The sequence below is a fragment of the Pongo pygmaeus genome, chromosome 11 (assembly GCF_028885625.2).
Source record: "Pongo pygmaeus isolate AG05252 chromosome 11, NHGRI_mPonPyg2-v2.0_pri, whole genome shotgun sequence".
Taxonomy (NCBI): domain Eukaryota; kingdom Metazoa; phylum Chordata; class Mammalia; order Primates; family Hominidae; genus Pongo; species Pongo pygmaeus.
The window spans coordinates 116796658-116824141 of NC_072384.2; the positions used below are offsets into that span (position 1 = coordinate 116796658).

At 45.7% G+C, this 27484-nt stretch overlaps 1 protein-coding gene across 1 annotated transcript in view; it reads right to left on the bottom strand.

Moving 5' to 3' along the window:
• Positions 1 to 27242, bottom strand: part of MARCHF4 (membrane associated ring-CH-type finger 4) — a 110465-nt gene extending 83223 nt beyond the window's left edge. The window contains exon 1 of the mRNA XM_054478949.2: positions 24925 to 27242. Within this exon, the coding sequence (XP_054334924.1) occupies positions 24925 to 25440 (516 nt within the window). The 5' untranslated portion in view covers positions 25441 to 27242. The remainder of the gene's footprint in view (positions 1 to 24924) is intronic.
• Between the last annotated feature and the right edge of the window lie 242 nt (positions 27243 to 27484).

Sequence of the window (27484 nt, forward strand, 5' to 3'; positions counted from 1 at the left end):
GGGGAGAGTCTAGGTAAGAATAGATATTTACAGGAGTGAAGAAGCAGTGATGGCAAGTAGAAGGGGAAAGATGTTGGAATGTGAACGGCTGACCCCAATTTTCTCAGCAATGTAGAAGGCAAGGTCATCTGCTGAGAATGAGGATGGCAACTTCATGTGAATAAGAAATGTTGGAAACAGCTGCTAGGAAACATTAACAAGTAAAGAAAAAAAAAAGAAAGGCTGAATAGTGGGAGGTCCAGTGTAGATCCCTTGGTCTGTGAAACCTGTGGTTTGCTGGTTTGGAGGGCCTCTGCTTTCTCCCCACAAATACTGTAAAAGCACGGCCCCTTCTTCTCCCCAAGGTTACGCATTGAGCAAGGGTTCAGGGAATGTTGTTGATTCCCTGCTAAAAGGCCAAAGAACACAAACTATTATACCCTGATTTTTTTTTTTTAAGAATCTTGCCTCGAGGCTTTCCAAAATAAGCTACTTCTTTTAGATTTCTGATTCTACTTCCAATAAATCTCTTGACAGCACAGCCTAGCCCATCTGGACCAATCAATCAGCCTTTATCATCAAGCTACATTTTTCTCCACTTCCCCCTTCCTGGGATTTTCAACCCTGTCTGCACATTGAAATAACCTAGGGAAAGTTAAAAATACCAATGCCTGGTCCCACCCCTAGGGACTGACTTAATTGGTCTGGTTTTGTGGCTGGGCATTGGGAAAGCCCTCCCAGATAATTCTAATATGCCAGCTAAGAATGAGAACCACTGACCCCTTTGCTGCTCAAAGTGTGATCTGTGAATTAGAAGTACCTGCATGAGCCTGGATTCCTGTTTGAAATGCAGAATTTCAGGCTCTACCCCAGATCTGAGAAATCAGAATCTGCAATTCAACAAGGACTCCAGCCTTGTTCTCCACTGAAGCCCGAGAAGCTCTATGCTAGAGAACTAACCTCTTAAATCCACCCACCCCATGTAAAATCAAATAGGAGGGTCTCCGAGATCACACCTCCTTATCTCTGAGCAGCCTGGCAAAGAGCTGATGTCTGCTTTTCCGTAGAGTGTGAAAACAGGCACCTATCAACCAATCATGAACAAGTGCTTCCTGACATCTCAGTAAGCAGACACTCAGTATTTGAGTGTTGTCTCTCAGGCTTAACAGTCTACAGTGTAGTTAGCTGGAGCATTCTTGTAAGATGACCAACTGTCCTGGTTTGTCAGGGACTGTCCCAATTTTAGCATTGTAAGTCTCACATCTTGGGAAATCTGTCAGTTCTGGGCAAACTAGAATAGTTGGTCATTCTATGTCAAGCAACATTTTGAACCGATTTTAAGCCCTCCACCCCCACCCACCCACACATGCACAGATACCCCATCAAAGGCAAGCTCTGCTTCTTTGGTACCCACTACCCCCTCATGAACACACATAGCTAGGAACTTGGGTGTTTTTGTGCATATAGTTAATGCTTTAAAATGTTGGTTCATTCATTCAACAAAAATTCATTGAGTGTCCTCAGTATGCCAGCCTCTGCAAAATACCGAAGTAGACACAACACCTGCCCTCATGGGAATTACAGTTTAGAGGGGAATACAGAGTGATGATATGCAGTGGAGTGAGTGCTGTGATCACTGTCTGAATGTAGGGATCTGCAGAAGCTTATAGGAGGAGCACCACACATGTGTGCCAGAAAGGTCTGAAGGATGGGAGAAATTAACCAGGTGGGGGCAAAGGGCATAAGTAAGGAGATGAAAGCTTCTAAGCAGAGGGAATAGTGGTCCATAGGTTGGGGCAAAAGAGAGCATGGCTCCTTTGAACCTGAAAGAAGTTCAATATGCCTAAGGAAGATATAATGAGAGGTGGGAGGTAAGGGTAGGCCATGAGTTTAGAGAGGTAGGCAGAGGGCAGTTGATAGTGTTTGAGTCTGCGTCCCCATTCAAATCTCATGTCAAATTGTAATCCCCAGTGTTAGAGGTGGGAACTGGTGGGAGGTGATTAGATCATGGGGGTGGATTTCCCCTTTGGTGCAGCTCTCATGGTAGTGAGTGAGTTATTGCGGGATCTGGTTGTTTAAAAGTGTATAGCACCTCCCCCTTTTCTCTCTTCCTCCTGTTCTGGCCATGTAAGGATGTGCCTGCTTCCCCTTCACCTTCTGCCATGATTGTAAGTTTCCTGAGGCCTCCCCAGCCACGTTTCCTGCACAGCCTGTGGAACCATGAGCCAACTAAACCTATTTTCTTTGTGAATTACCCAGTCTCAGGTATTTCTTGATAGCAGCGTAAGAACAGTCTAATACAGTAGCCTATGAATGACCCTGTAAAACAAGTCAAAAGAACTGTGGCATCATTCTAAGAGAAGGGGATCCACAGAAGAATTTAAAGCCAATTTTGAGAGGCAGATTTGGGTGAAAAATGATCAATCACTCTGCAATTCTGTAGAAAATAGAATGGAGAAAATAAAAATGAAAGCAGGAAGTCAAAACAAAGGCTTAGTAATCCAGGAGCAAGAGAGGAGGGTAGCTTGAACTGAGATGGTGGCAGTATAAACATCTCTTGAATCCATCCGTTTCTCTTTATCCAGAGAGTAGAAGCCATAGAAGAACACAGTGTTTGAAAAATGCTGACCAGCCTGGTGAAAATGATGAAACCCCGTCTCTACTAAAAATACAAAAATTAGCCGGGCGTGGTGGTGGGCACCTGTAATCCCAGCTACTCAGGAGGCTGAGGCAGGGAATTGCTTAAAGCCAGGAGGCGGAAGTTGCAGTGAGCTGAGATGGTGCCACTGCACTCCAACCTGGGCAACAGAGCAAGACTCTGTCTCAAAAAAAAAAGGAAAAAAAAAAAAAAGAAAAATGCCCTTGACGGAGATGGGGTGATGGTAAAGACAGAGAAGAATTGGGGATTAGGCACAGGGTTCTTTTTTTTTTTTTTAACTTTTTATTTTGAGCTACTTCTAGACTTACCAAAAAGTTGCAAAAATACAGTTTTCATACATCCCTCATTGAGTCTTTCCTAATGTTAATGTCAGAGGCATTTTAACCAGAGCAACTCCATCTTGAATAGGAGCCGGGTAAAATGAGGCTGAGACTCACTGGGCTGCGTTCTCAGGAGGTTAAGGCATTTTTTTTAGACAGAGTTTCGCTTTTGTTGCCCAGGCTGGAGTGCAATGGGGCAATCTCGGCTCACCGAAACCTCTGCCTCCCCGGTTCAAGTGATTCTCCTGCCTCAGCCTCCCGAGTAGCTGGGATTAGAAGCATGCACCACCACACCCGGCTAATTTTGTATTTTTAGTAGAAACAGGGTTTCTCCATGTTGGTCAGGCTGGTTTCGAACTCCTGACATCAGGTGATCCACCCTTTGATCGGCCTCTCAAAGTGCTGGGATTACAGGCACGAGCCACCGTGCCTGGCCGGTTAAGGCATTCTTAGTAACATAATGAGATAGGGGGTCAGCACAAGATACAGGTCATAAAGACCTTGCTGATAAAATAAGTTGCAGTAAAGAAGCTGGCCAAAACCCACCAAAACCAAGACGGTGACGAGAGTGACCTCTGGTTGTCCTCACTGCTACACTACTACCAGTGCCATGACAGTTTACAGATGCCATGTGATGTCAGGAAGTCCCCCTATGTGGTCTAAAAAGGGGAGGCATGAATAATCCACCCCCTGTTTAGTACATCATCAAGAAATAACCATAAAAATGGGCAACCAGCAGCCCTTGGGGCTGCTCTATGGAGTAGCCATTCTTTATTCTTTTACTTTCCTAATAAACTTGCTTTCACTTTACTCTATGGACTTGCCCTGAATTATTTCTTGCTAGAAATCCAAGAACCCTCTTTTGGGGTCTGGATCAGGACCCTTTTCCTGTAACATTAACATTAGACATATTCACTGTGCAATGATCAGAATCAGGAAATTATGGTACACACTAAAGACTCCATTCAAACTTGATCAATTTTCCACTAACATCCTATTTTTTTGTTTTTGGTTCCAGAATTCCACATTGCACTTCATTTTTGTTTATCCTTGGCCTGCTGCCATCTATCACAGTCCTTCAGTCTTTCTTGTCTTTCAGGATTTTGACACCGAGAAGACATCAGTGATTTTGCCAGCTGTCGGTCAGTTTGGGCTGGTCTGGTGTCTTTGGGTTTCTGTATCTGAGAGCAAGAAGGTAAGCTCCGTGAGAGCAAGGATCTTGTCTCATTGTTCAGTGACTAATTCCCAGTGTGGGGAGCAGCAACGAATTCAGTGTACATGCGCAATGTGCTGAAGAAAGGGCTGAGAGATTGATGTGCTAACCACAAGATGGTTAAAAACGTAAGTTTCAGGGATCTCTCCTCTCCTGTCTTAGCAGAAAGGGGAGAATACTGGTTAGGAAAACAAAAACAAGTTTTTCTTCAGTGGATCCATGAAAGTATCTAAATGCCTAATTGGCTTCCATTGCGGTAATTACATTACCTTTCTGAGCCTCTGCGATTGCTAAGCACAAGGTTCTGTATAAAGGTGAACTAGACACATGGAACAAGCTCCCTTGAGATCATCGTTCACCTGGGAGAAGGAAATGGAGGTTTCATAGGTACATAGTGATAACAGGGCAGGTGGCCTGCACTGTATGCTGCAGAAGCACAGCTGGGGATGATGTGAAGTGCAGGAAGGAGGCTTTATGGAGAAGGTGACATGTGACAGGCTAGGGCTTGGAGGAGGCTGGGCTTGGACTGGTGATGGAAGAGAGGACTCAGGGGGGAAGAACGTCTTTGAATGGAAATGAAAGGCAGAGAGCTATGGAGTCTATTTGGAGATGCAGGCAGTGGGGATTAGCCAGAGTATCTGGTGGGAGGTTAAAGTGACGAGGCTGGAGGCTTGACCAAAATGTTAGGGTTGGACCTCAGGAGTGCCTGGTCGTCACTGGGCATTTAACATTTTTCTCGACAGTGAGAAGCAGCAGAGTGAACTGCTCAAAATCTTTATTATGTAGGGTCACTGGGTCAGGTGGTGGCCTGATGCTTTCCTCCCAATCTCACTGCAAGGGACAGCTGGGTGGAGGCAAAAAACTAACATGCTCAGGGGCCTCTGGGCCTTGCCCTCCTGTCTTCTGACACTCATCAAGTGGATTTCTTTCACCTGCCACATCACCTTGCTTTGCCACACCATAATGTGATACAACATGACCTCACTATGCCACAACACAACCATGCTATGCCACACGATGCCACACCATGCCACACCACCACCACCATGCTATGCCATGGCATTACACTGTGCCACAACACAACCATGCTACGCCACTGTCTCATCATGCCACACCCCCTCACTATGCTACTCCCCCTCACTCTGCCATTCCCCCTCACTCTGCCATACCCCCTCACTGTGCAACACCCCCTCACTGTGCCACACACCTCACCATGCCTCACCCCTCACCGTGCCTCACCCCCTCACCATGCCACACTCCTTCATTATGCCATGCTCCCTCACTATGCCACACCCATCACCATGCCACAACCCCTCACCATGCCACACCCCCTCACTATGCCAGAACTGCACACTATGCCACACCACCTTGCTTACCCATACCATCATGTGAGCCACACAACCTCATCATGCCACACCATCACCACTGTGCCACACCACCACACTGTGCCACACCACCTCACTGTGCTACACCACCACAGTACAGCATATTGTGCCATACTACCTCACTGTGCCACACCACCACACTGTGACACCAGACCACCTCACTGTGCTACACCACCACAGTACAGCATACAGTGCCATACTACGTTACTGTGCTACACCACCACACTGTGACACCAGACCACCTTGTTTGACAGGTGCCTGTGGGCCCCTTCTCCTCCACCTCTCTGGTCTGCTGTTGCACAAGCTCCTACCACCAGCTAGAGGTTCTGTTGTCTAGGAAGCCACTGGCCTCTGACTCACGCAATCTAAGCATGCCCCTCCCTTGTTTTCTGCCCCTGATGTTATTGGAACATCTCATCATCATGGTTTTTTATGACAATCATTTGCTCACACACTTATCTCTCTTGTTAAACCGAAGAGTTATTGAGACAGGGAACCGTATTTCTTTGTTGAGTTCCTAGGGCTAGCACCATGCTTGGCACATCACAGGTACTTGAAAAATAGCTGCTAAATTTAATTATGCTTGATTAAACAGTAGAAAGAGCATTGAACTTGGAGCCAGGCACCCAGAATCCAAACCCCAGTCTTACAACAAACAAACAAGTTACCCAACCCTCCAAGTCTGCCTCTCATCCATAGGAGGGGAAAGGGATAATAATCTCAATTTCATAGTTTTCTCCTGAAGGACCCTATTATATTTCTGGAGCATAATAGCTGTACTTCTGCCCATTGCACTTACCTCAACTGTAATTGTTTATTCAGAGTGAATAGTTTCTAGAGTGGAAACATGCAAAGAACAGACATTACTGCCACTGGGAGTCCCACTGCATGCCAGGCATCACCACGCGCAAAGAAAAGGACATCTTGGATATCTGAAGCAGAAATGTAGTGGAGAAAGGACATGAAAGTTGATCAAGAAATTGACAACCCTTTACAAGAGGCTGAAGGCTTATCAGCAGAGGGAATGCAAGAGCTGCAAGCAGAACTATGCCAAGAAGCTTGGCTGGTCCAAGTGCAGTGGTATTTACAAATAACTGATCACAACCAGTTACAAATTTCTTTGTTCCTTTTCCACCCCCACTGCTTCACTTGACTAGCCTTTAAAAAATAAATAAATAAAATAAATTTTAAAATAATAAAAAGAAGAAGCTGTTGCAGTTCAGCCAAGGGGCCAAGGCCATCAGGACCACTATCATGAGCCGAGGACCCACAGTTCTGCTGGACTTCACTTCTAGGCTGTAAGCTCCATGAGAGTGGAGGCCTTGTCTGTTTTGTTTATGACGATATGGCTATGGCTATGGCTAGCACAGCATCTGTGCATGACAGTAACACAAACACCTTACTTAACCTCTCTAGACTTTGACTGACTCATCTCAAGGATGAAGGAAAGTCCCTTTCTAAAAGTGCATTATTCTATAAATAACAGAACCTGTTAACCCTTTCCAGCATGAGGGTAGGTAGTAATAATGCTGATGGCACCTGGGGATTAATTTTAAAAGGACAAAAAAAAGGCAAATATAGTACCTTGGTTGTGCATCTACCAGATCCCTACAGGTACGAGCAAACGCAGAATAATGGGAAGGACTAGATAATTCTGAGTGCTGAGAAAACTATGGGGTATGTGCTGCATTTCTGACATTTTTTTTGGCTCTCTGTCCAGAAAATGGCCTCTAGGTAAAAGATCTGGAATAAAAGTATGCATGAGCCTTGAAAGAGATCCGACTTGCCAACCACACTGGAGGGACCTTGGCATGTCCAGGGGTTTGGAGCTTCTGTACTCCCCTTTGTCCACCTGTTTCAGTCCCCAGCAACCTGACGTGATTGTTACCATAGTGATCACCCCAAATGGAGGGACTCCTGTGTCTCCCTTCCTCAAGTGGGCTAAGTAAGGCAGCCTCCTGGTGGAAGCCAGGCTGGGTTAGGCCAGGGCCTGCACAGATGGAGCTCCCAAGTCAAGGGAAACTCAACTGCCCCAGCAGATGCTCCAGGGAGGCTGACACAATTCTACTGCCCAGGGTGAGTGTGCAGAGAAAGGAGGATGAGTGAGTGCTTGTGTATGGAAGCAAAGTGGGCCTTTCCCTTCCTCCCAGGGGTGACATTTCTTTCCTCCCTCTGAGCTTTTGCTTTTGTTGTTGTTTTTTTAATAGAGACAGGTCCCACTATGTTGCCCTAGGCTGGTCCTGAACTCCTGGGCTCAAGCCAGCCTCCCACCTTGACCTCCCAAAGTACTAGGATTACAGACATAAACCTCCATGCCCGGCCCCTCTGTGCTTTTGGAAAAGCTCCTCCTTCGACCTGGAGTGCGTTCCACTCTCTTTTCTTGGCTAAATTCAGGTCTGCCATAGATACCTCATCTTGTAAGAAGCCATCCCTGACCCTCCTCAAGCCTGCCCTCCCACAGCATCTTGAGCAGTCCTCAGTCCTTACCATACTGTATCTTAATTCCAGCCCTGCAGTCACAAGACTGGCAAAGCACCAAGAAGACAGGAACTGTGTTCCAATTCACCATGGTACCCAGAATCCTCATGCAGTTCTGGCACAAAGCAGCTGCTCAATAAATATTTGCAGAATGGATGAACTAGAGATTTTATTCCCCTTGTGTGGGAGAAAGATAAAACAAGTTGATATCACAGTTTAAATAAAAGCCACCCACCAGCTTCTGCAAGATATCCTGTGGTCTGTGAAGCTAGAACTTCATTTCCTGTGCCTTTTCTAACCACGGAGCCTAACTTCAAACGACAACACTTCGACATAAAAAAAAAAAAATTGAGGCGATGTTCAAATGCACTGCCAAGTAGCCTCACATTTTATAAAGACTTTCAACAATAAAACTGAAATAAAACTTATAGGGGTTAGCCCCAAATTCACTAGAAAATCAAATTAACCATAAACTCCCACCCATTCTCTTTGATCTCTTCCATTCTCTAAACATTCTGGCAAATTAATCCTTTACTACAATATATTAATATGTAGGAAGTGAATAGATGAATAGCTCTGAGGCTGGAAAGGGGGTGAAAAAAGGAAGAATTTGTTTCTCCTGAAAGGTGCAGATGTATTCACTGATATTTTCTAGTCTGAGAATAGGAAATATCAGCTTAGGGATTTGCCTTCCACCTTGAACATGTCCCCTCACCTCTCTGGGTCCTAGTTTCTTCTTCTTTTTCTTCTTCCTCTTTTTTTCTGAGATGGAGTCTTACTCTGTTGCCCAGGCTGGAGTGCAGTGGCGCGATCTCAGCTCACTGCAACCTCCACCTCCCAGGTTCAAACGATTCTCTTGCCTCAGCCCCCTGAGTAGCTGGGATTACAGGTGCCTGCCACCACACCCAGCTAATTATTGTATTTTTAGTAGAGACAGGGTTTTGCCATGTTGGCCAGGCAGGTCTCAAACTCCTGACCTCAAGTGATGTGCCCACCTCAGCCTCCCAAAGTGCTGGTATTACAGGCATGAGCGACCGTGCCTGGCCTCCCGTTTCTCACTTCTAAAGATCAGGAAAACAATGCCTACTCTTCCCTCCCACCATAGAAACATGAGCTAGTGGCTCTGCATGTGTTGGAAAATAAGGAAGCTTCTGAACCCACAAGGTTTCTTCCAGACCCTCTGATGGCTTCCAGAGAAAAACTCCATTCAATCAACCAAGATGGCTGTTGTGGAGTTCCTGTTCCCAGGCAGGCGCCTCCAAGCACATCCAGACTTCTAGACTGCTATTACAGAAAGGTCATTAGGACCAACCACAGAAAGGCTGGGCTTAAGAGGACTAGTTGCTAAAGAGGAGTAAGCACATCTCTCCCATCTCTGCACCCTACCCCGCATTCTGGGTCTTAAAGCACAGAGGGCAATTTGAAATGCAGTGAGAGAGAGACAGGATTAGGCTGAATAGGAAGGAATACATTTCTGATGAAGAGAATCAGGGTTAGTCTTTTATTGCCATATTTTGGCATGCATTTCCACCTGGAGAATTCCCTTAACTGCCTTGACTCCACCTACTCATTCTTACTCAACCACTCAAGGGCAAGCCCACGTGGGGTCCTTCTCCAGCTTTCCCAGGCATCACTAGTTACCCCTCCTGTGTGGTTTTGTAGCACAACATATGCAACCCTGGTCCACGGCACTCATTATGTCTTGTGGTTGTTCTCAGCACACCAGTCTCTTGCACTAGACTCTGAGCTCCCCATCTTATCTCTGCATTCCTGGGGCCTGACACCCAGTGGTGTTCACTCAACCTCTACTGAGTGAATGGTCACTGATCCTTTTGCTGCCACTAGACCAGGGGGACTAGAAAGGAAATGGATGACAGGACATTTTCATCTCTAAATCATGACCTTGGGGGATGGAGGATCCCTTAAGAGGTCATCAAGTTGATTCCCCTCACTGAGCAAGACTGGTGAATACCTGGTGGGACTCACTCAGGTCCTCTCTGTCTTCGACTCTGGTCCTCAGCATAATTGTGCCCAAAGCTGTCTTGTCTACTCTCAGCTAATTCCACCTGCCTGTTTGTGAAACTTATTTAATAATTGTTTTTTTGTTTTTTGGTTTTTTTGTTTTTTTTTCTGAGACGGAGTCTAACTTTGTCACCCAGGCTAGAGTGCAGTGGCGCGATCTTGGCTCACTGCAACCTCCACCTCCCAGGTTCAAGTGATTCTCCTGCCTCAGACTCCCGAGTAGTTGGGATTACAGTCATGTGCCACTACACCCGGCTCATTTTTGTATTTTATAGTAGAGACTATGTTGGTCAGGCTAGTCTTGAACTCCTGACCTCAAGTGATCCACTCGCCTCGGCCTCCCAAAGTGCTGGGATTACAGATGTGAGCCACTGCGCCCGGCCCTAACACTTGTATTTTTATAATCTTCTTATTAACCAAACAATATGGAAACTTTCAAGCACATATAAAAGTAGAGAGAAAATTAGAATAAACCCCCCATGTACCCAGCACCCACCTTCAGCAAGGACACGCAAAATCAGTCTTGTTTTACTTATAGTCACTGGATTATTTTGAAGCAAATTCCAGCCTCATGTCAAAGACACACTTTTTTACTTGACTTGCATTTGTAGAAAGAATAAAAATTAATTTAAATTGGGAGGAACCTCTCTCTAGGGTCACTTCCCAATAAGTGGATTTTTTTTTGTTTTTTGGTCTTTGGTTGGGGGTGGAAAGTCCTTGAAATCACATCACGTACTCTTTCTGATACTCAAACTGATTTTTTATTTTTTTGCAGGCAAATGCGTAATGGATGTCAAAAAGCCAGAAATAAGGCAGCAAGTATTGCACAGAATGTCTGCATTGACTTTTCAAAGACCAGACCCTCTGGGTTCTCCCTGGAACAAAGATGCACAAAAGGCTAGAGCAGCCAAATGGGCCAACCCCTGGAGTGCCTTTTTTCTTTTGTGTTAAAAAGTTGCATTTCATGCAGACCCAGCCTACTCCCCCAACCCCTCAATCTTCTCCCTCCCTCCTACCCACAAGCACACATACAACAGAAGGGACACCTCTGCACCCTCACCGGCTGCCTACACTCATTCACCTGCCGCTGGCTGGTTTTGGCACTTGTTTTCCAAACCAGTCGAAGAACTGACAGCCCCAGGACTAGAAAGCTCTTTTTGCTCCACAGAGGCTTAAATCTGTGGCTCCTAGAGGGATCACCACGGGATAAATCAAAATATACAACCCACATTCCTTCAATATGTGAAGAAGGCACTTTTTTGGTGGTGTCAGGTTAAGAAGTGTTCAAGAACACTGCACAATGGCCAATGCTGTTTGTGCTGATGATCATTAACTCTGTTTAGATGCTGAAGGGCCCATATTGGGGAAACTTTCCTGCCCACTCAACACTGCACTGCTCAGGTGTCCCTCCTGTCAATCTCAAAGCATGCAGTATACTTATACCTGAGGAACTGCCTGAAGCATGTTTATCATCTGCTTTGGACAGACGGGGAAGGAAAGACCAGAAAGGGAACTAATACTTCTCAGGAGCCCATTTCATGCACTGTGCTACATATTGTCTTCTTAAATTCCACACTATTCTATGAGATATTTATTTTCATTAGCTCCCTGTGACAGATAGAGAACACTGAAGTTCGGAGGATTTAATTGATTTGCCTAAAGCCACACAGCTAGTAAATGCTAGAGCCTGGATTCTAATACAGGTTTTTCTAACCAGCAGATCTATGCTCTTTTTGCTATACTGGTAACTCGCAATTATTCCAAGTCTGAAAAGCCTCTTCCCTTTTATTTTTATTTTTTAACTTTTCATTTTGAAATAACATTAAACTTATTTTTAAAATTATAAAAATAGGCCGGGCGTAGTGGCTCACGTCTGTAATCCCAGCACTTTGGGAGGCCGAGGTAGGTGGATCACTTGAGGTCAGGAGTTTGAGACCAGCCTGGCCAACATGGTGAAACCCCGTCTCTACTAAAAATATAAAAATTAGCTGGGCGTGGTGGTGGGCCCCTGTAATCCCAACTACTAGGGAGGCTGACGCAGGAGAATTACTTAAACCTGGGAGGCGGAGGTTGCAGTGAGCTGAGATCGTGCCACTGCACTCCAGCCTGGGCAACAAAGCAAGATTCTGTCTCAAAAAAAAAAGAAAATTATAAAGATAGCACAAAGATTTCTCACATGACTTTCACCCAAGTTCCCCAAAGGTTAAATCTCATATAACCATAGAACAATGACCCAAACTAGGAACTTAACATTGATACAAGACTATTAACTAATCTACAGATCTTATTTGAATTTCACTGAGGGTCCCACTAATGTCCTTTATGTGGTCCAGAATCCAATCCAGATTATACATTGTATTTAATTGTTATATCACCTTAGACTCTTCCAATCTGAGATAGTTCCCCATCATTCTGTATGTACACTTTTATACACACACACACACACACACACACACACTTTTTTGACATGGTCTTGCTCTGTCACCCAGGCTGGAGTGCAGTAGTGCATCATGGCTCCCTGCAGCCTCTGCCTCTGGGTTCAAGCAATCCTCCCACCTCAGTCCCCTGAGTATCTGGGACCACAGGCTTGTACCACCATGCTTGGTTAATTTTTAAATTTTTTGTAGAAACAAAGTTTCACTATATTGCCTAGTCTGGTCACAAACTCCTGGGCTCAAGCAATCTTCCCGCCTTAGTCAGTCAAAGTGCTGGGATTAAAGGCATGAGCCACCATGCCCGGCCTTCATTTTATATCTTTCACGATGTTGAGACTTTGGAAAGTACTGGCCAGTTATTTTATAAAATCTCTCTAATTAGACTCTTTTTAACATTCAAAAAGTATCACAAACAAATGACTGTAGTTATACTTGAAGTATCTCTTTGAGAATATATTTATTGACAAGCTACAGTAAATTGAAGGATGCTTTTGAGTTTGTTCCATATATCTTTGAAAAATAGTAAGTATATCTGTGAGATCATTTTATTTAGCTACAGGCAATGGTTGGGTATATTTAGTTTCATCTACTCCTGACAGATAATATTATGGCAGCTCCTCCTGAGGTCAGCAGCCCGCAATCAGACACAGTCCAAGGCAGAAATTTTCAAAGTTTGAAGAAAACAATAGAGAGCTTGTGAGGTCAGACAAAAACACCAAGCACTAATGTTTAATGTATGTTTGTGATTTTATTGTATGTTTCTATTCTGCACTATGCTAAGATTTTTGCATTCATTATATCAGTTAACCTCACAACCACCTCTGGAACAGGTACTATTATTATCATTGCCATTCTACAGTGGAGGAAATTAAGATTCTGAGTCTATAAGTGACTTGCCCAAAGACACACATCTACTACACGGTAACAATGGGATCTGAAAGCAGTTCTGCCTGACTCTACAAGCCTGTGTTCTTATCAACCTTGCTAATTTTCTCCAAAAGCATCTCTGACTCCTTGCTTTCATTGTCCTTATGCCAGGAACAGTCTTCATTTTCTATTTCCCAAATTCTTTTCCCTTTTCAGCCTTTAATGTCCAGTTTTTAGACCGTTCTTCTAGGGAGCCATCTGCTATAGATGGAAGGAGGAATTGGATTTATATCAGTCCCAGGTGTGACTGGGGCATGATAAGGCATAAACGAGGACAGCAGAACTAGAAGCAGCGCGGATATTCCAGAGCACAACCTCCTCTTTTTATAAAAGAGCAAATAAGAACAATAACTAGGAATACTTATTGCATGCTTAATGTGGGTCAAGTGGTGTTCTAAAAGCTTGTCATGTGTTTTCTCATTCATTCACTCCCTCTACCTTTATTGAGGTAGAGACTTCTAGAACTCACCCACCTCTGGAAAAAAAGCCTTCATCTTTTTGCTGGTACCCAGAAGGATTATACTCCCCACCCCTATTGCTGTTAGGCAGAGCCATGTTCCTAGATCCAGCCAGGCAGTTGTAGGCAAAAGTGATATGTCATTCCTGAGCGGAAACACTTCATTGTTGGGACTTAGTGAGCTGTGAGGGATGGAGCTGTGTAACATCTGTTGCCCTGCTCTGGGACCTAGGGTAAGGAAACCAAATGGGGAGAAATGGGAAGCAAGCCCCAGATTTGGCTTCACTCAAGAATACCCTCAGAACATAATTCAGGAGTGGGAATTTATGGTTGTATTAGTCAGGGAAATTAATATTAGCTGGGTAACAGACAAACCCCCAAGCTTCAGTGTCTTAACACAATCAAAGTTAGCATTTCCTTCATGTCAGAGCCCATGTCGGTCAGACTTTTCCATCTTGCAGCTATCCCATCTAGGATTTATAGTTCTCAGATCCCTGAGGCAGGGGAGAAGACAGATGTAAGAGGCATCCCTTCCTACCTCTGCCATGGGTGACACATGCCTCTTCTTTCCTAGTCACATAGTCCTGTTGTAGCCAAGTACCCCCATTTTTCTACAAAAAAGAGAATGAATTATTATTTTTATTATTTTTTCCTCTTCTTTTTTCTCTGTTTCCCCCTATTCCCCACTTCCTACTTAGTCCTTTAGAAAGGCAATTACAGCTTTTTACCTCCTCTTCATCAGGCTTTCCCTACAGGGCAAGTTCACCTAACTATGTGTTAAGAAGCTTGAGTGGAACTCACCCACCAGGAGGTTGCCTCAAGAGACAACAGTCAATCTACAACCCCAAGTATGCCCACTACAAAACTCTCTCCCACCTGGAAAGCTTCAGTCACATTTTCAGTCTAGTTCTGCTCATGAAGGTGCCAGCAGTCACCAGCTTGACCACCCAGTAGGTAAGGCACTGAAATGAGTTATGCAGACCTCTACCTGCTTGCTTCCTCCACTATGTGCCTTTCACGCTGAGACCCCTTCTAAAAGCACCTGCTTTCTGCTCTAAAAATGAAGTAGTACCCTTAAAGCAAGAAACCTGTACTTCTTCCCCTAAGCTAGCTTTGGAATAGAAAGTCACTTTCTTCATAGCAGATCTTGCTCTTATTAATTGAACTCTGCCAGCGCTGAATGACTGAACTTGCATTTTTGATTATATCATACCCTCCCAACTAACTCTCCTCTCCTCCTCCAGGGCCCACACCTCTGTTCCTTGTTCCAGAACCTCAGGTCTGGTGGACACATTTCTTCTCCCCACTTGATTTCCTACTAATACACGGTATTCCTGAAGTAATCACCTACTTTGGAATTCTCAAAGTCAGAGATTGAAAATGCAGATCCCAGGGCACTACCCTGGGATCACAGCCTGGGACTCCACGTATCATTCCCTTCCTGAAGCACTTCTTGATGTCCACAGATATTTCAAAACTACTTTAAATTGTAGCCAGGTCAGAATAACTTCAGTCACTTATACTTTTTGATGTATTCATGTACCATTTATACTATTATTTTCTTCAAACTTAACATTTGCCTTTAAATGTCTCACATTTCTATTTCAATAAATTTATTTCTAAGGGAGACTTTTTGTCACTGCCATAAATGAAAAAACTGGTACCATTTGCCATAAAAAGAATAGACAAACTCTGGGACATCCATGTGATGGAATATTATTCAGCGCTAAGAAGAAATGTGCTATCAACCACAAAAAGACACTGAGACATGGAGGAAGTTTAAATGCATATTACTAAGTGAAAAAGCCAATCTGAAAAGGCTACACACTGTATGATTCCAACTATATGACATCCTGGAAAAGGCCAAATATTTTGCCGGGAGATCGGGAGTGGAAGCAGGGGGATGAATAGGTGGTGCAGCACAGTGGGTTTTTAGGGCAGTAAAACCGTTCTGTATGATACCATAATGGTGGATACATGTCACTATATATTGGCCAAAACCCTTAGAATGTACGATACCAACAGTGAACCCTCAGGTAATCTATGGACTTTGGGTGATAATGATGTGTCAATGTAGGGTCAGTTGTAACAAATGTTCCACCCTGGTGGAATTTTTTTTGCTTTTGTTTTGTTTTGTAGAGATGCAGTCTTACTATGTTGCCCAGGCTGGTCTCAAATTCCAGGGCTCGTCTCAAATTCCAGGGCTCAAATGATCCTCCCACTTCAGCCTCCCAAAGTGCTGGGATTACAGGCATGAGCCACTGTGCCTGGCCAAAGTATGGGATGTTGATGGTGGTGTTGCAGGGAGTACATGGGAACTCTCTGTACTTTCTGTTCAATTTTGCTGTGAACCTAAAGCTGCTCTAAAAAAATGAAGCCCATTAAAAAAAAGAATAGACACATACAAATATAAACAAAACAAGGTGAGATATTCTAGCTAAAATAGTGCATGTCCAGACTCTGAGATTAATGCCTTCTTTCTTTGTTTATAAAGCAGACTGACACCACTAGAAGGGTGTTAAAGACATATTATCACTATGGTGAGATTTTCTCCTAGACATAATCATGAAGCATAAGAGCAGACTGAAAAGGGAACAACATTCTTACCTGGGGATCAACGTTATTTAACATCATGTCTGTCTGGGGCTGTCCATCCCATCCCAGGCTTTCAGAAACACTAGTCCAAGGAGGACCCTCAATGCAAATCCCTTGCTGTTACATATTGGGCAAGTGTTTCCTCTGCAACTTCTGCATGCTTGTCTGAATGCATGGTCTGCCCCTGACCTCTGGGGACTCAAAGTCCAGGAAAGTGTCTTTCTACATAGTTCCTGCCAAGCAGAGAGTGCTGCTTAATAAAGATCTGTCAGGGACCTGGTGATGATGGAGATGGATAAAGACAACTATGTTGGGAGTGAGGGATCCAAGGAAGAGAGGACAGAGTTCAGCTGAATCAGACAACACAGAGGCAGAAAATGTGCTAAACAGAGGCTGGTCCAAAACATGCATCCCTGATTGTCAGTCACAAAAACAGCTTGGGGTTTACTGTGATGGAAGCATAGCCTTAGACATCTGACTTTTCAAAGACTCCAGTGAGAGAGGGTAGTAGGAAAAGCAACAGTGTGATCTGGGGACTCCATTCCAGGTCTCTGAGACACACTGGTGGGATGGGGTAAATATCACTCTCATTCAATTAGCAGCTGTTATGTGCCTAGATCTTTAATGCATCATGTCAATTCCTTACAAGTGTTCAAACTCAGTATTTTATCTCTGTTTTATAAACAATAAAATCTAGGTCCAGGGAGGTTAAATAAGTTGCCCAAGACCACTCAGCTGGGAAGGGTCCCAAATGGGAATGAAATCCATGTCTTTTGGACTTCAAAGCCCATGTTCTTCCCATCATTCTGCAATAGAATAAGGAAATGCATGCTGGCCAAATAGTCTCAAGCCAAGATAATGATCACTATGATTACCAGGACAAGAATCATTGCTATTTGTCATTATAGAAACAGAAAATGAGGTTGGATGAGATTGCAAGGGTTCATCCATACCCCCGTTGCTTGGCCTTTTCGTTTATACACACACACAAATATGTCTTCTACCACACATATACTAGGAACCAAAGATAGCACTATTAATCTGGAATGAACATGTGCGAGTAGCAGGGGGAAAGGATTAGCAAATAATGAGTCCCTACTGTATGCAGAGCCCTATGCTAGCCACTGGGGTGGCTTCAAGAGGGTTCTTTCAGACACTGATGTTGATTCTATTCAACCACATCCAAAACAATCTTTCCATAAAGGAGAAAAATAATTTGATCTGTCCTTCTCAACATCTCTATGGACAGGTCCTGAAAAAATCCTCATGAGTACAATTCTCTGGGTTCAGGACTGGGGCCCTTGTTTCCCCCTTGTGGGGCATGAGGTCATTCTTGGATCACAGATTTGGATAGAACCTATATTTGGAAACTTGGAAACTCCCCCCTTTCTTTCCCTGACAATTTGCATCTACCTGGATTTTAAATTGTAACTTACTCAATTTTGCTATTTCGTCATGAGACAGTCAGCCCTGGGTACACCTCACCTTTGCTTTTACCATACACTGAAGGAGGTATCAAATGTGTACTATATGCACATGTAAACTCTGGCTTATATATGATGCATCTCAGGAGGGGGATGGTATGCAGCTTGGGCCATACAGTATTTTCTTGCCAGCTCCTTTACATCCAGGCTCACTTCCAACTTGGCTTCCTTCCCAGCAAACAAGCAGCAGCTCGCTCATTCCCACACTCCTTTAAGTGTCTCCTCTCCCTCCAGCCTCCTCTCCCTCCCCCATCTCACAGGCCACAGCTGGGCTTTTCCAGCATACCAGCTGGAAAAAGGGGCAGAAAGAGAGGAGAAAGAGAGAGTCCCAGTATCTCTCCTTTTTCTCTCCCAGCCTCTCCTGAAATCCATATTTCATAACTTCCTGCCCTGCTAGCCTTAAGTAACTTTCTCAATAGGGGCCTCAGCTAGAAGCCACATCCAATAAACTGGTCAACTCACCCCAAGCTGATGCTGGTAAGTGAAGGTTTACTACGAACTGAACACTGTGTAGAGAATCTTACAAACAATTGATTAGAGAACTGCTTCACAACTGTCAAGACATAAGCATCTCCCCTCCTCTCATTCCCAGTTCTGCCTGTGAAAGTGAGACAGATGCATTCGATGTTGTATTCGTGCTTGTGCGTGAGCAAGTGTGTGCATGTAAGATAGCTGTATCTGTGAAATAGCCTGTAACCCTGTGGTGGGGTTTTAACATCCTTACCTTATCTCCCAATAGAGAATTAGAGCTTTGGTAAGAGCCTTGAGTGAAGAAAAGGTTCTTGGAGCTTCCAATTTAAGTAGGATCAGGACTGACAGAAGTAGGAACTGAAAGCTCACAACTCTTGGAGGTAAATAGGCTCACCCTTTCCCAGGATGGGTTTGTATCCTTGGGTCCATAATGGTGTCTGTTGCCTATTGGCCACGAAGGGCTTGCTCTCCCATCATGGTGTGTGCATGGCGAAAATTTACAATTGCAGCAACGATGTGGCTGGCAACACCTTAGGATTTCTATGAACACAGGACAGAGACTGTTCTCTCCAATCTTTGCTGAAGATATATTTGTATATGCCATGTAACATGTTTACTGGGCCTAGATGTCCTGATATGAGATGACCCCTTGAATTGGAGAGGGTGAGGGGATCATCTCTTTTTGCTTAGATTAAAAATCTCCCGGACCCCAAAATGATCTTATTTATGAATTCCAACTCCCAAGCTCAGAAGGGATCTTGAGGATTATCTAGTCCCAAGTCCTCATAAGATCCTCCTTCTAAGGCAGCCTATAAGATCTTGGGACAACTTTGATAGAAAGTTTGTATAATAGTGAAACCCAAGTTTACTTCCCTGGAAATTCTATCACTATCGAAGGCACTGCCCTGTGGACCCTTTCTTCTGCAGAGCACACCTTTGGCATTTGACACCGCTTTTTTCCTAAATGTTCTCTTTTCCCCAGTTCTCCTACCTATGAAGCTGCCCACTAGATGAGCTCCAGAGGTTGGTCCTTTCAAGAAATACTCATAGAGCATGAAGCAAGTGCCAGGTACTGGGATGAGAGCCGATGATCCAACAATGAATGAACACACATAGTTCACTTCCTCCAGGGATCTTATAGTCTCTTTGCAGTGCCCCCTTAGACCCAGGCAAGAGAACCCCTAGCTCTAGAGGACCCCACTCTTCTTCCCCTTCAGCTGCACCTCTCCCCACAGTGTGAGGAGTCTGCAGGGTCAAGGAACCTCACCTCTCTCCTGGAATATGCTCCAATTACCCAGAACCCTAGAATTCCTGTCCAGACAGCCATGAACTTGCTCCCAGGACCTGCAGGACTCTTCTTTGGATCCATAAACTGTTCCCTCCTTGGCCCAAGGGCAGGGATTGGGGCAAGGCACCACTGTTTTGGGGATGATATGGACAGAGCTTGGACAAGCCAGCAGGACTGTCCATACACGTGGGTCCAAGGCTCATTAGTACAGGCTAGAGTCAGCATTGGAAAGAGAATCAGAATGTCCTGTAGACCAAAGGACAGTTATCCCCATGTGGCTAGTACAGAATCCAGAGACATCTAAAAGTTCTAAATTCAAACCTGTCTTCCAGGTTGTTTTGAAGGAGTATTTTTCAGGAAAGGAAGATAAAATATATTTTGTTTAACAGTTTGTTAGCTGGATTTACTACTTTTAAATATTTTGGCACACGGTATGTGAGCTTCCATTTAGACTCCTGCCCTAGGGCCTGTAAATGTTTGGGATGGGCCTCTTCTTTGTGGAAGACAGATACTAAATAACCACACAAAGAAATGTAAAATCAAACCATAGCACTAAGACGAGTAAGTACACCATTTAACTCTCTTCTAAAATGCTCTACTTGAGCTCCATTCCCAGGTTCTTATTGCATCTTAGGATCTCCAGATTCCCCAAGCCCTGAAAAGCCATAGCTTATTCCCAACTAACCAAAACACTGACTAGACCATTCTATACAATTATTGCCCCTTCTGAATGCAGAACTCCAGGGAAGCCAACCCCAGAAAGAATAAAAAGGCAGATAAAGCCTGCTAAACTTTTCCAGATACATGTCCTACTTTCCATCAGGGCCAGAACAGGTGGCCTCCCACCCTAGCTTCTGACTGCCGTGGTGGATTTCGTCTTTGTACCCACTGCTAGGCACTCCACAGCTGCCTAGCTGGGAGGCGGATTCACCTCTTTTCAAGGTATCCATGTGTGGAGTGCCTGGAGGTTGCTCCACAAAGATAAAATCCACCGTGGCAGTCAGGTGTGGGGGTGGGGGACACATCTCTTCTGCTTCCATCTGTCTAACCTCAGCCTTACAGCCTAAATCTATTTCTTCTCACTTGGTCTTCAGCAGCAATAGAGAAGCCTTCTCTAACTAACTGTAGATAAAGTGGCAAATTCCCCGACTTGTCTTTTTGAATAGGCACCCCACCCACTAGCTGCTTTTAAACATGCATCTGTTTCTTGTACCTGATATTACTATAATTCACTCAGCCTCACTGTCTGTGTGTTCTTGATCTCTATCAGCCCCTGTGATGTCTGGGTTAGATTGTGACACTCCCAGAGGGCAGGACTACATCTACCCTATGTCTCTGGACCTTGTCCAGCAGAACAGCAGGCAAAAGGTAGGTGCTTAATAAAGACTTTGATGATGGAAACAGACAAGCTCCGCTCTGTGCCTAGAGCATTATAAATCTGCAAGAAACAGTCCACATCCATGCCACAATCATAGTGGCTTCCTGACAGCCTGTGGGCTGGGGCACACTTTTCCTTTTAAACAAGGCAGGAACAGCACTCTCTTGCATCTGAGATAGTAATAACAATAACAAAATGCTATGACGGCACTGCTCTTATAGTATTGACTGATTTGATGCTCAGAATAATCGTACGACATGGGGACTATTATTATTATTCCATCTTTACAAATGAGGCATCCAAGACACAGACAGGCTATATAACTTGTTCAGGCCTCCAACTGGGGCCATCTGGCTTCAGAGAGTTCAGATTACTCACAATGGTACATTGTCCCGCAAAGTGGGCTAGTGCAGCTTCAACCAAAAAGGGAGAGTGAGGAGGTTGTGAGCTGGACTCTGGTTCTACAGTCTCATGGGTCCTGACTCCTGCTCAACATGAATGAATGGTGGAGAGGAGAGAGGCTACTCAGTAGCTTTCTAGCATGGAGCCAAGTAGGTTCTCAAAGCAAGTGTTCATACCTATCTCTCTCTCTCTTCCTGTCTTCTCTTCTGTTTTTCCAACATGCTAAACTCGTTCACATTCATGCTTTTGAACATGCTATTTCCTTCACCTGAAATGCTCTTCCCCTAGACCTATGCATTGCTGGGCCCTTCTCATCATTTAGGTGTCAGCTCAGATGACACATTCTTAGGAAGGCTTTTCCTGATTACCCTATCTAATGTGGTGGTACCTTTCCCACTGCCTCCCTTTCATTCCTTTCTAACTCATTTTCCTTTTTAAATTTCACACGGAACTCAAATCACCTTATTTACTTACTAGTTTACTTGTCTATTTCTGTGTCTCTGCTAGAATGTCAGCTTCAGGAGAGCAGAAATCTCATCTGTTTTGTTCACTCCTGAATACTCATGCCTGGAACAGCAACAGGCACACTGTAGGTGCCCTGAAAAATTTGTCAAATAAATGCATACACCAATGAATGGATGCAAAGTCCTTTGTAGATAGGTACAAAGGTGAAACTAGCTGGATTCTCTTGCTGTTCCTCACCACAAATATTGTAAGCTCTTGGCAGGAAAAGATCAAATATTCATTTTTTGGCAGTCCTTTAGCCCCTATAGCAGTAGCAAATGATTGGGGTGATGGGGAGCAGGGAGGTGGGGGTCTGCTTAATTCCTTTGTTTGGGCAGAGATAATACCAAGATATTCAGCTACTAAGATTGCAGCCCACATTTCCTCCAGGGCCATGTGTAGACAATTGCTGGACAGCTCTCTCCCTGAACAGAAACTAAAACACAGAAATTTTAGCATGTCTCTCTCTCTCTCTCTCTCTCCCCTTTCCTCCTTCTCCTCCTTCTCTCTCTATCCCTCTCTTTCTCCCTCCCCTCCACTGCTGTTGCCCCTCTATCTCTCTCTTCCTTTTCTAGAGTTTCCCTTATCTCCTCTCCTTTGTCTCCTTCATAGAAATGCTGTGAAAAAAAAAAATGAGAAGAAACTGGGAAACTGTGTTCTCCACATCTAATGCAGTACTCACATTGCTGTTATTACTACTATAACACAATCCCATTAAAGCCTCTTGGCTCCTGCACAGATAAGGTAAACCCCCAAAACATAATAATCATATGCAGGAAGTGCTTAATTTGATCCAGTCTTAATGCAGACATGGCCCCCTAATCCTCCCACATAATAGAGCCCATTCCTTTACTGGTGTTAGCTTTTTTATTCAATGCTTTATTTACGACACACCATCAAAATAATGAACAAGAAAGGAAAGCTTCTAACCTCTGACCAGATCTTGTATCACATGAGGGTATTTCACAATATTGCCAATGATTTTTTTCTTTTTCTTTTTTCAATAAAATACAGCCTTCTGTTATCAAAATACATGCTCATTATATATAAATTCCTTCCAAGATATTTTTACACTTGTTTTCTCCTGGATTCTCCCAACACACCTCTGAGGAAAGGAGATGGGGCAGGGGGAGACATGAAAAGTTGTCTCCAAATCATGTAACTTGGAAAAGCAGCCCAGAGGCATAAAGCTATTTGGAAAAGTTCACACAGTGGGGGAAATATTATCCCACGGCACCTCCAAGTCCTGCTGTTTTCTAGAGACAAGAGTGCTCTTGCCAGAAGCCAACTCTCAGAAGCCCCTGTGACATGCAGACCTGAGCCCATATGGGAGACAAAAGAAATGCCTTAGGAATTTAGGAAGCTAAATAATTCTTTCTTTTGGAAAGTATGAAGTACTTGATGGTGGCAAGATCCTGATATCAAAGTGAGGCACCCTCATATTGTCAGCCGAGCCACTCTACCCCATAGCTCTGCCAGAGCCTGGTGCTGGAAGTAGAGAGAAAGACTGAAGGGAAGGCACTCTGGAGGATTTTTCCTAACAGGAGTTTTCAACTCTGGACAACACTTTATTGGATACTTAGGTAATCTTAAGGTGGAAGAACCCAGCTCCCAGCCTCTCAGAGACATTTATTCACACTGAGATCTATATCACTTCCCCTCATAATTCCAAGCTGTAGCTCCAGGGATCACTGGTCCCTAAAGTTCTTTGTCCATTGAGAGCAAAGCAAGAAAAATGAATGAAAATGCCAGCTAAGCCTGCATCTTACAGAGCACACCCTCAGCAAGAACCAGAGCCAGTCAAAGCCTGGCATGGCATCCTACTCCACTGCCACTTCCTCGAGGAGTATCCAGAAGTCTTCCCCACACTTCAGGAAACTATTGAAGAAGTGGCTGATACGAACACATAACCTTGCCCACCTTGCAATTGAATGCTCCTTCTCCAGCATCACTGACTGTGTGAGCCTTTCTATCTGGGATTCTTTGGAGAGTGTTGCCACATTCTATGGTTCTTGAAGAATGTACACATGCTATCCAGCATTGCCAATACTAGATTGTAGGTGAACTTGGGAGAGGTGTCTGTGAAAATCTGAATGAATAGGGTAGGGAAAACCTGCCAGACTTGGGAAAGCTCTGGTCCATGTGACAGTTGGCATCCCTATCCTGGTTGGGGAGCATTTAAGGGATTTTCTAAGTCAATACACTTTTTAGGTCTGAAAAGGGAAATAGCAAGATACCTTATTGCCTACACCAGTCTCTTAAACTCACTCTCATTCCCATTTACCTGCCTGTTTTCAACATAGAAAAATTTGAGTCTGCCAAGAAGTGTCTCAGCAAACCATATAGTCTTGGACCTAGAATCCCTCTCCATTTCCTCCTCAGTTGCTAGAACATAATGCTGAGGATGTCAATGTGATATGAAAGGAAGTTGTCCAAAGTAAAAGAACAAGCTTACTGGATTTCAACCTATAAGAATAGGAAAAGAGAACAAGATCTTGGCATACTCTCAGAGCAGGAAGAAGTTGGGATATGGGACTGAAGATGGGCTAGACGAAATGTTACTAACAACAAGTTAGATAAAAGGATATCTTGGCAACCAGTGTGAATGTACCACCAAGTTTCTTCAGTCCGTTGTTTCTAGAACTTCTATTCTGAGGATGTTTGTGAAATTTGGAGTTGGAATTGGAGACAGTAGCATTGGAAGGAAAATGCAAAATCTAGAACACAAACAAACCACCAAACAGGCTCCACCAGGAACCAGACACTCATTGGGCAAACTTAACCACAAGAAACATCAATGAGGGCTCTTAAACATAGAGTCCTCATACTAAAGACAACATAACCATTCCCCAGGGCAAGCAGGCGAGTAGCAATCTGCAAGACCTGAAAATACCACAGGAAGCAGGAGAAGAGAAAAGGGGACTCACCTGTTCTGGCCCCTGGAAGCAGATGCGGCAGAGTGGGGTCCTCATACCACTGTCCAAGCTGCTGCCCAGTGAGTAGCGATCCTCGGTCTTCTCCTTACAGAAGTCATCTGAGGAGGCACTGCTGAGCAGCGAGGCAGGTGGCTCTGTGGCTGGGCCACCCCAGTCATCTTCCACAGAAGAAGGTGGCAAGGGGGGTGGAGGTGGCACAGGAGGGGGCTCCCTGCCCACCACTTCTCGGGGGCCCCTCCAGCCTGCCCACCCCCCGGCGCCCAGAGCCGGAAGGGTGTTGTTGGCCGCCAAACCGGGGGGCTGGGGGTCGCCGTGCATGGGCAGGGGCGCTTGAGGAGGGCGCCGCAGTAAGAAAACCTTCAGGTCATTGAAGAGCATGCGGCAGCGGCACTTGAGGAGACCCTGGTGGCGCAACATCTGGGGGGCTGGGGCGCACAATCCACAGCAGTACCAGCCGCAGCAGCAGCACCACCACCACCAGAGCAGCCCACACAGGGGCATCAGCATGTGCCCCGTGGAAGTAGAGAGCCCAAGAGGGGTGGCTGGAGTCTTAAAAGAGGGGAACAGGACAGGTTTGGGGGTCCACAGTGGATCTGTGTTGTGGGGGGGAGTCTGCTTTCTCACTGGCTTTTCTTACAACCCCTCCAAGTAGCAAATAAATTGCTCCCAGGACTGAGAAGTGTGAGTCACTGGTTCTGAACTCCACCTGGAAAGCCCAATAACAAAAAAAGGTTTTCTTGCCCTCACACACCCACCCCAACCTCCAACTTTGTTCAGTGTGTCTCCTTTCTGCCTTTGACCTGAGGACACTGGTAGGAGCAGAGGGATTGAAGAAGCGTGGTGGAGGGGCCACTAGAGCCTTAAAATCAATGTCGAATTGTTTAAAAGTTCCCCAGGAAAGGATTATTGGGTTCTTCTCAAATTCCTACGCAGTGAGAAATCTTTCTTTTATGTAAAAGGATGGGGACAATTGTAAATCAAATCTGGAGTGAATTGAGCTGGGCTTAGAGAAAACTAGCTCAATGAAGAATTGAGGACTGCATGTGTGAGAGAGAAAAGATCGTTTTTCTCAGGTGGTAGGGGTTGGGGGAGTCAAGGTAGGGGAGGAGAGAAGATTGGGAGAAGTTTTAATTCTCCTGGGCAGAAAACTGGGGCAATTAACCCCCAGAAGCACCAGAGTTGCTTTTAAGAGAGCAGTTGGATGGGGGAGGGCTGTTGCAGGTGAAACTGGGCTAGGGGTTTGTGCTTTGCCTCTGCAGCCAAAGGCTACGCCGAAGAAGGGAAAGCCGATTAGGAGAAGGGAGGTAAAATAGAGGTTTGGGAAGGAAAAAGGATGGGAGAAAAAGAAAAGATCGTTTAACCCTTGCAGAGGCGCCTCCTTCCTGAGCTTGAAGATCCTGGCTAGAGGAAGGGTGTGTGTACCGGGGTGAGAGGGCGGTGGAGCAGAGAATAGGGGTAGAGGAGAGGGGAGTGTGGGAGAGAACAGGAGAAAGGAGTGGTTACATTATCGCAGCCCCCAGCCCACCCCTGCTGCAGTCGGCAAATCCGTGGCCCCCTCCCCTCGGTTCCATCAAAGGTCCCTTCGGGAGAGGGGCAAGAGCCGAGAGAAAGGCAGGTCCGGGCGGGCGAGTGGCCTCGCCTTCTCCTCCTCTTCCTCCTCTGGGTCGCGGTCGCCCTCCTCCTCCGGCTCCGGGTCGGCCCGCGCCCGCAGCTGCTGCTGCGGCGACGGAGGCGACTGCTGTTCGGCGTCCGGGTGTCTCCGGGGCGGGGGCTGCTCCGGCTCGTCCTCTGGCTGCTGCCCGCCGTCCGGCGCGGTCGCGACTCCGGCCTTCATGTTCCTCCTCCTCCTCCCCCTTCCCTGGGGGCCAGCCCTGAGCCCCCGCGCCCGGGCAGCGCTGCCATGCAACCAGAGGCGAGGCCGGCGTGGGGGTGGGGGCGGCTGGGGAGTGAGGAGGGGGGGTAATAAAAAATGAAATAATACTAGTGGAATAATTCGGTTCTCAGTCAGGCAAGAGTGCTTCTGGAGGGTGGGGGCGGAGGAGGGCGGCTGCCGGGTCTGCTCGGCAGCTCTACCCCCGCTACCCCCACCAAGGGCGGCCTCGGCCCGCTCTCTGCCCCCCCAACCCGCCCCTTCCTCCTCTCCGCCGCCTCTGGCTGGCTGGGCTCGCTGTTGCTACCTCTCCTCGCAGATGCAACGAGGTAAGGCTTGTTTGCGGTGCCAGCTGAAGGTGGGGAGGGGGGAGCGAAGCAGTGTGGCCGAGGTGGGAGGCAGCCGGCACTTGGCTCCAGCTTGGTCCTCGCGACTCCCCAAAACCGTATATAAATATATCTCTTATAAAAGCCGAGAGGAAGCAAATCAGATTCCAGGCGGCTGCCAGGTGTTGCCTCGTCTTCCGCCGTTGCTCAGCACCCGCCGCTGCCCCCACTGGCTCGGTTCCCAAAGGGGTGGTGCTGGAAGGGAGGTGGCGGGGCCGCGAGCTGACCGTCCGAGAACTGGAAACAAGGTTCTTGCAGCGAGGGAGTCTCTCAGCTATCTCCGCCGCCGGCGCCG